The following is a 13498-nucleotide window of genomic DNA, read 5'->3' as shown; positions in this document are numbered from 1 at the left end:
GATTTTCTTGTAAATGTGAAACCATTTGATATTATTATATACTAAATGTGAATCTCCTATTCTTGCTGTAGTTTGGCATTTACACACATTTTACAATGTTTCATTGGGTCTCACTTATTTATGCTCACAGATAGTAGGAGCCCCTAGACACGTTCATTGTTAAAAATTGGTATCTCCAGAATCTTACTCCTTTCAGGCCTGATTGCTCTTAAATGATAGAGAAGAATTGGGTTTTTTGTTTGTTTTTGTTTTTTAAATGTCTTTAAATAAGAAAAATAGAACAGGCACTATATTTGATAGAGTTGGGGAATGTTTGTGGTACAGACCCATTAAAAAGACTAAGGTTTGTCTTCGTTCTCTGTACATTTTTAAAGAGGTATCGTTGCGTTAGATTTAAAAAGACAAGTAGAAAAACTCTTTTCTCTGATTTTCTTTCCTCCATTATAATTTTCATGAGCAAGAAGTTGCTTCCCTGGAAAGCTGATAGCATCATGAGATTGGTAATAATACCAGTTTATGTAAAATAATTTCTCCTGGCGTGGGTGTACATTTTTATGGTCCTAATGGTTTTAATAAAGATAGAACATAGCAGATAATAACATTAATATCAATGCGATTGTGGCTTCCTCTGTATTTTTTAAATAGAAAATTCCTTCTGCAACCTCATGTGGCCTTATTTCCCTGCCTGCTGGTTAAGTGTCCTGTTCTAACATCCTGCTAGGAGTCTCAGGAAGAATGTGTAGCTACCTTGGTTAGACTGGTATTGGTGTTGCTTTGCCAAGTTCACTGCCCAACGAAACTTTCCTCTGATCAAGGGTACACTTCTAATTCCAGCAGATGATAACGTTGAAGAGAGTTGCTCTTAGGAAAATTCTCCAATTCCAGTTGAGGCTTCGAGAGAGATTTCTGCAGCCATCCCTCCACTCTACCCACCCCACCACCACCGCTTTCAAAATTACAACTCACCTTTAGTGGGCTGTTTTTATTTACCGGGTACCTCCCTACATATCTTCTGTCTGCTATGGTTTTTCCTTACGACTCTCATGAATAAGGAGGTTGGTACTGTCATTACCTCCATTTGCACCTGTAACACTTAGGCAGAGAGAGCATTGGTGACTTGGCCCACGCCACGGCCAGTAAGTACTAGAGCACCCGATTTGAATCCTAAGTGTCATTAGGAACAGTTAAATTTCTGGCTAAAACCTTTTTTGTTCATTTGTTTCTTGTCTTGTATGTGCGGGGACACCACTGTGTAGTCTAAATGTGGCCAACCGATACAGATGCCAATGGCTACGTGTTGACATTTAAATTGATTACAATTAAAAAACAATAAAGAGGTGCCGGGTGGCTCAGTCATTTGGGCGTATGACTTCGGCTCAGGTGATGAACTCATGATTCGTGGGTTTGAGCCCCGTGTCAGGCTCTGTGCTGACAGCTCAGAGCCTTTAGCCTGCTTCACATTCTGTGTCTCCCTTTCTCTCTGCCCGTCCCCCACTAATGCTCTGTCTCTCTCTGTCTCTCAGAAGTGAATAAACGTTAAAAAAAATTTTTTAAGTAAATAAAATAAAAGTTTAGTCCCTCAGTTCCCCTAGCTGCATATCAAGGGCTCAAGAGCTATGTGTGATTAGTGACTGCCATATTGGACAGTGCAGATATAAAGCATTGTCTTGTCATAGAAATTGCTATTGGACATCACTGGCCTAGGGTGTTCAAACACATGCTAAAAAATTGTGCCATCCTGTCAGAAAAGCAACCTCCTAAGGGCTATTGAAGAGCAGAATTTGGGGACAAGACTCAAAAGATCCTGATTAAATAGGTCTAGCATAAGCCCTAGACAGGAGTACCTTTATTTATTTATTTATTTTTAATTTATGTATTTATTTTGAGAGAGAGAGAGAACATAAGTAGGGAAAGGACAGAGAGAGGGAGAGACAGAATCCCAAGCAGGCTCTGTGCTGTCAGCGCAGAAAAGCCCAACATGGGGCTTGAACTCACAAACTGTGAGGTCACGACCTGAGCCAAGATCAAGAGTTGGGAGCTTAACCAACTGAGCCACTCAGGCAACTCTAAAATGAGTACCTTTAAAAAAAAAAAAAGGAGCTACCCGGGTGATTCTCATACATAACAAGATCGTGCAGCTGTATAGTCAGCAGACTAGGATCTCTTGGAAAATTACATTTACCACAGGGCTGCAGCAGAGAGCTCCAGTCCCACTGCTTGTGGGTAGAAAGTGCTTCTTTTCCAAAGCTACGTAAGCTCATGACCCAACCATTCATAAAACATAATCAAATGTCCATGAATGTGAAGCCCTGTGATCTTCCCTAGTTAAGCGCTAAAAAAAGGAAGTCATCGGTGTAATTTCAAAGCTCTGTTCCTGTCTCCATTAAGTTGAAAACATTCTAAGTTCAAAATATGCTAATGGCTTTTTAAAAAATTCATTCAGTTAAACTGCCAGGCACATTTTCACATTTTCTAACTTTGCCTATAATGAGGGTGAGAAAGCTTAAACACCCAACCACGTCTTCCCACCTTCTCAAAGACACGTTGAATCTCATTTCTTTGTGCTGTTGTTCAGTCATTCGTTTATTCAGCACAAACTTTTGGAGCACATGAAGTGAAGGGGTGGGCGAGAATCAGACAGATCACCAAACCTATACATACCTAAGACGCATACTTTGTTGGATGGTGATAAATACCAGGGACAGAAAAACAAGCAGGAAAGGGGGATTGGCAATGGTGAAGGAGGTGTTACAGTTTTTAAGAAGATGACCAGACAGAGCCTCACTGAGAAGGGGACGGCCACTGCTGTCTCTGCATAACTGAAATGTGTTTTCCTTCACGCCATCCCAACTCCCTAGCTGCCTCTGCCTTAAGGATGTAGGCTATTCACACACACCCCTGGCCTCGGTTTTCCATCTGATAATTGCCGTGGTAGCTGTCTCCCCACAAGCCCCGAGTGCACTTGAAACCACCTTTCTGATACCGTGGCGGAAGACTGTGCATGGCGAATGCTTCAGCCTTGCCTTTCGTTAGCCGCCGTGACGAGTCTGTAGTTTATGAAGCTTCCAACCAGCCTTGCAAAGGGGGAGCTTCACGAGCAGGACGATGACTCTAGTAATTTAAAAGAGTCCTTTTTAAGAGCCGGGAACTTTTGAAATATGCAATTAAAAATTGTATGTGTGCCCAGAGACTTTTTGAAAAAGGCCTTTTAGCTATAGCTAACCAAAAATAACTTCCTTTCTGGGTGCCACACTTGGGTGTAGGGGCCTATGGAGACTTCTTCTCGTGGGTGTTTTGTTTTTGTTTTGATAACACTTTGGATAGAAGATGAGGAAGCTGTGGCAAGCAGGAGAGAAGGGGGTATGAATTATAATTAGGAGAGGGGTTTTTTTGTTTGTAAGATTTTGTTTTTAAGTAATCTCTACACCTAACGTGGGGCACGAACTTACAACCCCGACATCAAGAGCCGCACGCTCTACTGAGCTCGATTAGGAGCCCCTAATCAGGAGAGTTTAAAAAGTCTAAACCTGAAATGATGTCCACTGTTTGGGATAAGTAGAGAAATTCTGGGAAGTTTCTCAATTGTGGAAATTCCTAACAATACTGACTTTAAAATTTTTGGTTTGTGTACAAACTGTTACTGTGAATATTAACAAGAAAACCATAGGGAGCATGTTTGGTAGTTCTTTAGCTATATAGCTGTTAATTTATTTTATTTCAGTTTTTTTTTTAACTTATGTATTTATTTTGAGAGAGGTCATGGGGGAGAGGCAGAGAGAGAGGGGAGAGAGAGAATCCCAAGCAGGCTCCACACTGTCAGTGCAGAGCCCAGCATGGGGCTTGATCCTGCTAAATGTGAGATTGTGACCTGAGCTGAAATAGGTGCCCCTATTAATTGATTTTAAACAGGACAAGTGAATTTGGAGCGGTGTGGCTTTTGTTAGTAACTATTTCGTTTAGATGTTTTGTATTTTAAAAAAATATTCTAAGCCACACGTCCTAAACTTTTTTAAACAATAAATTTTATTAAGGGGCATGTCCAGGCTATTTTACAAATTGTTAAAAGGCAAAAACATACAGGAAAAATGACACATTTGAAACTCAATTCAAGGTGAAGTTATGACTCTTCTAATTTTGAAAGTAGCGAATTACATTTTTATCATTATTCTTTGTGACCGTATGTTTCCTGGCATCCTTTATATATTTTCAGAATGTGTTTTCTGTTTGATTAGAAACTAAAGTTTTCGCTGAATTGGTTTCACAAGTAGAAGCCAAGCCTGAGGCAACACGTTGGAAGTTGTATTGCAAATTAGAAACCGTAACAACACAGACAACACAAAACACAGACCCATTTTATCTTCTGTGAAGGACCTCATGGCAGCTCAATTGCTGTGAAACTACATGAACTGAAACCAAGAAGTGTTTCAGATGATGGTCATTTTTCTCTTGTATTTTCTTTGAGAACTTCATGCTGACATACTGTAGGTACCATAACCCCCTTCTTAAACAGAGGGGCCTGGGAACACCACCTTATTACTGCAGTCAAGAGAGGAATTTCCTAAGACCCCTCAGGCACAGGAGCTTGGAGAGCCATCCATAAGTTGTGTCATTTCTTACTTAATTCACCTTTTCATGCATAGTGACGTTCCTTATACTTTTCTTATTTTCATCCAGGCAAACCCTTTTTTACACGAAACCCTTCTGAGTTGAAAGGCAAGTTTATTCACACGAAGCTGCGGAAAAGCAGTCGTGGCTTTGGCTTCACAGTTGTTGGAGGTGATGAACCTGACGAGTTTCTGCAGATCAAGAGCTTGGTCCTGGATGGTCCTGCGGCATTGGATGGCAAGATGGAAACAGGTAGAGAGGCACCACAGGGCCCTAGCATTCCCTGTGTGGTGTGACTGCCACCCGGCACCTGAACCGGGGCCAACGACATCATGATTTCGTGACTTTATAAATGTTTTTTATTTTTGTATTTTTTAAGTTTGTTTGTTTATTTTGAGAGAGAGAGAGAGAGAGAGCCCACGAGCTGGGGAGGGGCATGGAGAGGGAGAGGGAATCCCAAGCAAGCTCTGGCACTGTGAGCACAGAGCCCGATATGGGGCTTGATCCCGTGGACCATGAGATCATGACCTGAACTGAAACCAAGAGATGCTTAACTGACTGAGCCACCCAAGTGGCCCCAGTAAATGTTTTTTTTAAAACACTGCTAAGTAAGCAAGATTCCTCCACTACATAAATGCATTCCCTGGTATAGATGCAAACCTTTGAAGCCATTTTAACTTTGGGGTACCGTTAGGGTGCTATTAAATACAGTAAGGTGGTAATTTACTAAAAATTTAGATCTGTATGAATAGAAGAAGTCTAAACTTGGATTTCTGCAATGAGAATTTTTTTTAGAAGAAATCCCACTGTTCTTTCAATGATCATTATATTCTCATTAGCAGGGCAGACAGGAGATGCTAAAAGAATGCCTTGTTAGCAGTTACAATAAGTAATAGAAGCATTCCCTTTGTGCCCTATGATACCACCCCCAAATCCAGTTTCCGTTCAGCTTCCTTTTGGTAGAATTTCATAGTATAATGTTGATAAAACTTGTTTTGGCTACTTTCTTTTTAACCCCCAAACTCTTACCTTTTGCAGGAGATGTCATTGTCAGCGTGAATGACACCTGTGTTTTGGGACACACACATGCGCAAGTTGTGAAAATCTTCCAGTCCATTCCCATTGGTGCCAGCGTGGACCTTGAACTCTGCCGAGGTTACCCGTTGCCTTTTGACCCAGATGACCCCAATACAAGTTTAGTGACTTCGGTAGCCATTTTGGATAAAGAACCAATTATTGTGAATGGGCAAGAGACCTATGATTCGCCGGCCAGTCACAGCAGTAAAACAGGCAAAGTCAATGGCATGAAGGATGCCAGGCCAAGCAGCCCTGCTGATGTGGCTTCAAACGGTTCCCATGGTTACCCCAATGACACTGTCTCTTTGGCTTCCTCCATAGCCACTCAGCCAGAGCTCATAACTGTTCATATAGTCAAAGGCCCAATGGGCTTTGGTTTTACTATCGCGGACAGTCCTGGTGGCGGTGGCCAAAGAGTGAAACAGATCGTGGACAGTCCAAGGTGCCGTGGCCTGAAAGAAGGGGATCTTATAGTGGAAGTTAATAAGAAGAACGTGCAGGCTCTGACCCATAATCAAGTTGTGGATATGCTGATTGAATGTCCAAAGGGAAGTGAAGTCACACTGTTGGTGCAACGAGGAGGTATGTAGGTTTCTTTTGTTCTGTGATTTTTTTTTCTCTTAACCCAGAATCCATTGTTTCACTTACTAGTCTCCAGGTGGCTTTGGGGGCTTTTTAAATGTCTAGTCTTTAAGATCGTTTTTATTTACCCGTTTGGAAACGTATTCAAATTGCCTTCTGTTTTTTCCAAATGGTAGCCTCTATAGAATAAAGGTTGTGTTTATATATTATGTTATACCTGTGTAGCCAAAATGATACTTTTAAATGTAACTTGCATTGTGCTTTTAAAAAAACATTAATATTGTAGAATCTCTATCCTTCAAGTGTCCTGAACCTGGCCTGCACAGCCTGCATGCAAAACGTGGCTCTCGCCCACTGTTCCAACCTCATTTCATACTCCTCTCCCCTTGTCACTAGAGTCTAGCCACCTGGCTTCTTTTCGGAAGAGGCTCTAGTACTACAAGCCTTTGCTGTCACAGGGCCTTTGCACTTCCTGTTCCCACTGCTTGGAAAGCTCTGGCCCCAGCTATTCACTTGGCTAGCTCAGTCTCACTCAAGTCTCCTCCTAGACAAATGTTTCTCAGGTTACTTTTTTAAAGTAGCTTCTCGGTTCCTTGTAATCTTCACTACAGCGTCCCATTTCTTCCTAGCCTTTATTACATCATTATTATTATGGCACAAGTCATTGTTTTGTGTATGTATTTAATTTTTCTTTGTTGCTCTCTTTTTCACTAGAATATAAGACCCATAAAGCAGGGCCCATGTCTGCATGTTGACAGTTGTATGCTTTCATAAATGAAAAAAATATTAAATGAGTGAATGGGTATGTGATTACTTACACTTGACAGGAACAATAGCTCCAGGATCACAATGAAAAACATACCTCAACATACCCACATCTTCATGAAGTGGTAGGATCTCAGAGAAGTGGGGTACTCTAAATCTTGAGACCTAGATTTCCTCTCCCCTGCCTGCACCCCTTAATCCTGCCCCACCAGAACTCTCAGGAACTCGCACTGAGAAGTATTTTTTACATGGCTGAAATGTATTGTCCCTGGGTATGCGTATGTGACTAGTGTTGATTGATCACTTCACACAGTAGGCCTGAGAATGGTTGTTCTTTCAATCTTTGCCAACATGATCTGTTTGATGTACAGCATATTTTGATTGTCTGAAAAGAGATCAGGAGCTAGACATTTATTTCCTTTTGGTTCCATTGAAGCAGAGGAACTCCTTTGTGTCACGGCGACTGTGTTCTCATCTCATGACGTTGTATGTTCTGTGGTCAGAATGACTGGGGTCACTGGAAAGAAATCCAAAATTCAGAGCAATTGTCTGTGTGAACTGAAATGCTCAGCTAACACGTCTTAAACAGCGATAATAGCCATTGTGCAGATTTAACTTTTAACCAGTTATCTTCAGCAACATCCTTTTGAAGTCTCTTCTTGTACCTTGATCACTTGACTGCACAGATCAGTTTTTTCAACAGTGACCGAGATGTAGGAGAAAGTGACTCGAGATTAAGAATGATCATGATGGTGGTGGTGGTGATATTGATGGTGATGGTGATGGTGGTGATGGTTGATGGTTGTTGTTGGTGGTGGTAGTGATGGTGTTGATGATGATACCTGACACTTGTGGATAAGCTGGCAATTTACAAAGCACTTTTAATATTGGCCCCTGTCAGGGGCGCCTGGGTGGCGCAGTCGGTTAAGCGTCCGACTTCAGCCAGGTCACGATCTCGCAGTCCGTGAGTTCGAGCCCCGCGTCAGGCTCTGGGCTGATGGCTCAGAGCCTGGAGCCTGTTTCCGATTCTGTGTCTCCCTCTCTCTCTGCCCCTCCCCCATTCATGCTCTGTCTCTCTCTGTCCCAAAAATAAATAAACGTTGAAAAAAAAAAAAAAATATTGGCCCCTGTCTCTCATCTCACTTGTGTCATGTCCCTGAAAGGTAGGCAAGTGCCATGCTCTACTATGACTGAGGGGTTCACCTCAAATCTGGGGTTTCCAGTTCAACACTCTGCCCTGCTTAACTCCGAATAACATGGGTTTTTCCATAATTGCTGATTTTTGTGGCCAGCAGCTTGAAAACTTAAATAGTTCTTGGTCCATCTGGGCCATATTTGACTTAGCCACTGCTCATTTGATGGCCGCAAACCACCCTGCTCTCCTGCCTAATTTATTTGCTCCTTTGTGTCATTTTTCAGTGTGTTCAGTTTTTCTTTTTTATTAGATTCACTTGAAGGAAACCAAAAAATAGTGTCTCATTACACCCTCTAACTTACTACATTCACCGGAACCATACTGTAATGAATATGCCCAAACTAGCAAACAACTGATGATAGAAACATACCCCTGGATTTCACATATGCTTACATTTTCTCTTCTTAATTTCTAAGACCTTCTTTTTGTTAATGCCATTACATCATATAAACTTAAATTAATGTGGAAAGATCCAGAATATATTGCCACATTAGTGAACATCTCCATAGTTTATTCCGGAATCTGAGTAATTTAAAATCAGTCTCACATCAGCAGTCTTTAAAATACACCATATGCCTTGTGTTTGATTTATGTTTTGGATAGAAAGTCTGTACATCTGCATTTGGCAGGCTAGCACTAGCTACTATTAATCTTTCTAGAAAGCATATAAATATATTTGTTTCTGCCATACGTTAGTTATTTGAACAGGGGCCAACATTTTAGTCATCACTCCTGTATGGTGAGGGTGTCAACGAGAAGGTTTGGTGAAGCCACAAAGGCAGCTTCTAGGTTAAATGAGAAAGTTAATGGCCACTTCACTGATTCTTTCTAATGAGTCTCATTTCTGCCAAACTCCTAGTAAAGCAGATTGATAAACTCATGATTCTTGTGAGTCTTAGGAATTGAAAGCTTGAGAATGAGGCTTTCTGTGCTTTAAACAACTGGCCTTTTCTACTTTGGGACAGAAGTAGCTACATCTGTATTTGTTTTCATTCCTAATCTCCTGAGCTCATTTTTGAGGTCTCTTCTTGTCAAGATCGTGTACCTTTTGATTTTGGTATTTTTTTTGTCTTCCCTCCTCCACCCTAAGCTGGAAATCAAGCAGAGGTTGGAATATCACTTGTGAATTTCTGGGACTGGACAGTTTCCTGGATCTGGCGTGGAATTGCTGGGGGTGTTCATCCACATGGCCTGGCAGCTGGGACCCTTACCAATTTGTTTACAAGTATCTTCTCTGTAAATAGGTCCTTGTCTCCTGGTCCATCAGTCACACTCTTCATGGGCACAGCCTTCTTCCCAGGCCTGGCTCCCCATCTTCCTAAGGCACTTACCTTCCTCCTTCGCCCTCTGCTGTGCAGTCAGGAGAATGCTCTTTACTTATCTTACCTTTATGTAGTATTTGCATTCAGATAGCCTGTTGCCTGACACCAGTGTGAATCTAGAGACTTTTTTTTTTTCAACGTTTATTTATTTTTGGGACAGAGAGAGACAGAGCATGAATGGGGGAGGGGCAGAGAGAGAGGGAGACACAGAATCGGAAACAGGCTCCAGGCTCTGAGCCATCAGCCCAGAGCCCGACGCGGGGCTCGAACTCACGGACCGCGAGATCGTGACCTGGCTGAAGTCAGACGCTTAACCGACTGCGCCACCCAGGCGCCCCTCTAGAGACTTTTTTGAGGTGTGTGGAAAATTATGCTAGAAGGAGATTGCTGGTTTTTTTTTTTTTTAAGAATATCGTGGGTTTTGGGGCACCTGGTTGGCTCAATTGGTAGAGGATCTGACTCGATCTCAGGGTCCTGAGTTCCAGCCCCATGTTGGGAGTGGAGCCTACTTTGAAAAAAAGTAGTGTTTTTTTTTTTTTTTTAAGTTTATTTATTTATTTATTTAGAGGGAGAGTGTGTGTGTGCGCGCGCACGTGCACAGGGGACAGGAGAGAAGGGGAAAGAGAGAGAGAATCCCAAGCAGGCTCCATGCTGTCAGCACAGAGCTCACCGGTGGGGCTCGAACTCATGAACCATGAGATCATGACCTGAACTGAAACCAAGAGTTGGAGGCTTAACCATCTGAGCCACCTAGGTGCCCTTAGTGGGTTTTTTAAGTTACAAGAGATCGTTTGTCTTGTAAAAGTTGGTTTTTGGTTTCTTTTCTTTTCTTTTCTTTCTTTTTTTTTTTTTTTTTTTTTTTTTTGCTTTTTTAAAAAAAAGGGTATTGTACATAACATGGCTACCTGTGCACCTTTGTGTATTTTGTATATTTGGCTAATTCACAGCGATTAGCAAGTGGGACATTCTTTAAGATGTAATATTGGTTTGAGTCGGAATACTCTGTTTCACGAGATTTGGCAATACTTTATGGAAGTGGAGAATGCGTGTCTTGCTTTTGAGAGAAAGTGTGTACCGAAAGGACAGCTGACCTGGGCGTCAGGAGCCCCTCTCTGCCTCCACCTGCCCTCTTACTTCTCTACACCTCTGACCACGTTACCGCTCCTGCCCTGAGACTCAGCGCTCAGTTCAACAAAATGGATGTTTTGAACCAGACCTCTTCCGAGTGACCCTTTTTGGCCTACTACCTTAATGCACAGAATGATGTCCTTGATGTGTTAAAAGCCAAAATTCAACTGAGTAAATTTTAAAGATCGTAACTGGCTTTTCTCAATGATTCCTGAGAGCACCCCATCGAGCAAAGGAAAGGAGCTCTGGGAAGCTCTACAGGATAGAAGGCTTTTACATGCAGAAAAGAGTAGGATGCGGTGTTCAACTAGCACAAAGCAGATGGTTGTGGTAGGATCACCTTCCCTTAGGGGAAGGCCAGCCTCTACCAGGCAGGTGACCTCACCAGTGCTAACCAGGTAATTCCAAATGGTATGGTCTAAGATTTTATTCCTGGGAGAGGCTGAAACTGTAAGCAAATATTAAGTCTCAGTTTGGTGATCCAGGACTTACTTAGCATAAGTGACTCAATTTGGGGCCTATTGTGTCATTTTTTTAACAATTCCCCCCTTTTGATCAGACTCTCAGCCTGAGAGACGTGACTGAAGTTTTAAGGAATTACCACCACTCCTAGCTGCTGCTCTAGAGTTCTCAGATTTTGTTAATCTTCTGTGATGGTACTCACAGGTCATGACATCTTTTTGCCAAATCTCTGTGTGGTATTCACAGCTCACAACTCCAGATTCACAATTTTAAAAAAATGTTTATTTATTTTTTTGGGGAGGCAGGTGCAGGGAAGGGGCAGCGAGGGGGAGGGAGAGAATCCCAACCAGGCTCCACACTGTCCCTGCAGAGCTTAATGCGGGGATCCATCTCCAGAAGTGTGAGATCGTGACCTGAGCCAAAATCAAGAGTTGGACGCTTAACCAACTGAGCCACCAGGTGCCCCCAGGTTCACATTTTTTAAGTTGGTCATTCTCTTTGTTTGTCTTCTGGCCTTCTGTTCTTGGGGGATCATGGGCTTGCTGGTGAGCAGCTGCAAACGTGCATTTAAAGCTTTTGAGAGAATATAATTCACCAGGGAGACTATTATGATTATTATAGACAGTATAATTAGCAATGTCTGGAATGTATTTCACAATCCTGGTCCCCAAGACCCACAGCAGTCAGAATCAAGTAAGTCAAAGAAAGACACCTTTTTTAGGCCAACTGGCTGGTTCGGTGATCTTCCGTAGCTGAATTTCAGCTAACCCAGAAGTGTTCCTCCAGTCACAGAAAGGGATGTCGGCCACAGCACAGACACCTCCTTGCTCAGCTAAAAGCTAATCAGAGGCTGTTCTCTTACCAAGAACAGCTTTGGCCAGAGTCTGGGAATTTTTGCTAGGCAGTTGTTGCTTTAGCAGCAGGTTCTGAAATTATCTTCAAGAGTTACGGAGAGGTTCCTGCTCATAGCCTCAGGGCATTTACTTCTACCTGGGGGAGCCTGGTCTTCCAAAGGAGGCTGATTCTGAATCATGAATGCCTAACTGGTAATTCCTATATTCTTGCTTTTCACAAGCTGTTTGTTATATACATAGAGGAAAGATCCCAAGACTCTACAGCCAGATGATGCAGGTTTAAAGCCCAGCTCCCACCTCTGTATGCTTTGTGACCTTACACAAATCATCTGAGAAAATGGGAGTAATGAGACTTATTTTGCATGTGCATGTGCTTGATAAAGATAAAATAAGATACCACGTGTGCTCATTGCTTGCTGGCACACAAGTAATCACAGTAAATCAGTGGTGTTTTACTGATATTACCTAGTATCAGAAGCAACTGGGTAGTGCTGTTTTTTTGTTTTTTTTTTAAACAGGGTGTGGGGGCACCTGGGTGGCTGAGTGGTTTAAGCATCTGGCTTTGGCTCAGGTCCTGATCTCATGGTTCATGAGTTCGAGCCCCACATCGGGTTGTCTGTTGTCCACGCAGAACTCGCTTCGGATCCTCTGTCCTCCTCTCCCTCTACCCCTCACCCGCATGCGCTCTCTCTTTCTCTCTCATAAATAAATAAACAAACAAACACTAAAAAAAAAAAGGCCCTACCCAGACATACAGTATATTAATCACAGTGCATGACCTCTAGGCATCTTGTATTTTTGTAGAAGTTCCACAGGCAATTCTCATGTACAACCAGAACTGCAACCATGGACCTTTCCAGGTTTTTTTTTTTTTTTAATATTTATTTATTTGGGGGAGAGCATAAGCAGGGGAGGGGCAGAGAGAATGGGACAGAGGATCTGAAGCAGAAGCTCTGTTCTGAAAGCAGTGAGCTTGATGCGGGGCTCGAACTCAGAAACTATGATATCACGACCTGAGGTGAAGTCAGATGCTCAACCGACTGAGCCACCCAGGTGCCCCTGGACCCAGTTTTAATTCTCTGACATTTAATTTGGAGGAAAATCAGGTTATAACACTAAACAGTTACTTTCATTTCTTTTTTTGTTGTTGTTTTAATAAAGTTTATTTATTTTGAGAGAGAGAGATCATGAGCAGGAGAGGGTCAGACAGAGAGAAAGAGAATATCCCAAGCAGGCTCCATACTGTTAGCATGGAGCCCGACATGGGGCTGCACTCACAAACCCTGAGATCATGACCTGAGCCGAAACCAAGAATCAGACACTTCACCGACTGAGCCACCCAGGTGCCCCACAGATACTTTCATTTCTGAATAATATTCTTCTTCTAAAGTCTATAAGCAACAGATTGTTTGGTCTTCCCGAAGGTCCGTCTCCTACAGCCTCATAATCGCACCTCATACCTTTAGAAGCATGATAAAGAGACCTTAAAAGCCAGAAATTGGCTATGG

At 42.4% G+C, this 13498-nt stretch overlaps 1 protein-coding gene across 20 annotated transcripts in view; it reads left to right on the top strand.

Moving 5' to 3' along the window:
* Positions 1-13498, top strand: part of MAGI1 (membrane associated guanylate kinase, WW and PDZ domain containing 1) — a 656496-nt gene that overhangs the window by 555225 nt on the left and 87773 nt on the right. For all 20 annotated transcript variants that reach the window (XM_045493448.1, XM_045493457.1, XM_045493443.1 and 17 more), the window contains 2 exons: positions 4675-4857; positions 5644-6264. In XM_045493448.1, coding sequence (XP_045349404.1) covers positions 4675-4857; positions 5644-6264 — 804 coding nt within the window. The remainder of the gene's footprint in view (positions 1-4674; positions 4858-5643; positions 6265-13498) is intronic.

The sequence above is a fragment of the Leopardus geoffroyi genome, chromosome A2 (genome assembly GCF_018350155.1).
Source record: "Leopardus geoffroyi isolate Oge1 chromosome A2, O.geoffroyi_Oge1_pat1.0, whole genome shotgun sequence".
NCBI classification, from domain to species: domain Eukaryota; kingdom Metazoa; phylum Chordata; class Mammalia; order Carnivora; family Felidae; genus Leopardus; species Leopardus geoffroyi.
Note: the sequence above shows the minus strand (reverse complement) of the source record. Positions and strands in the feature narration are given on the sequence as shown.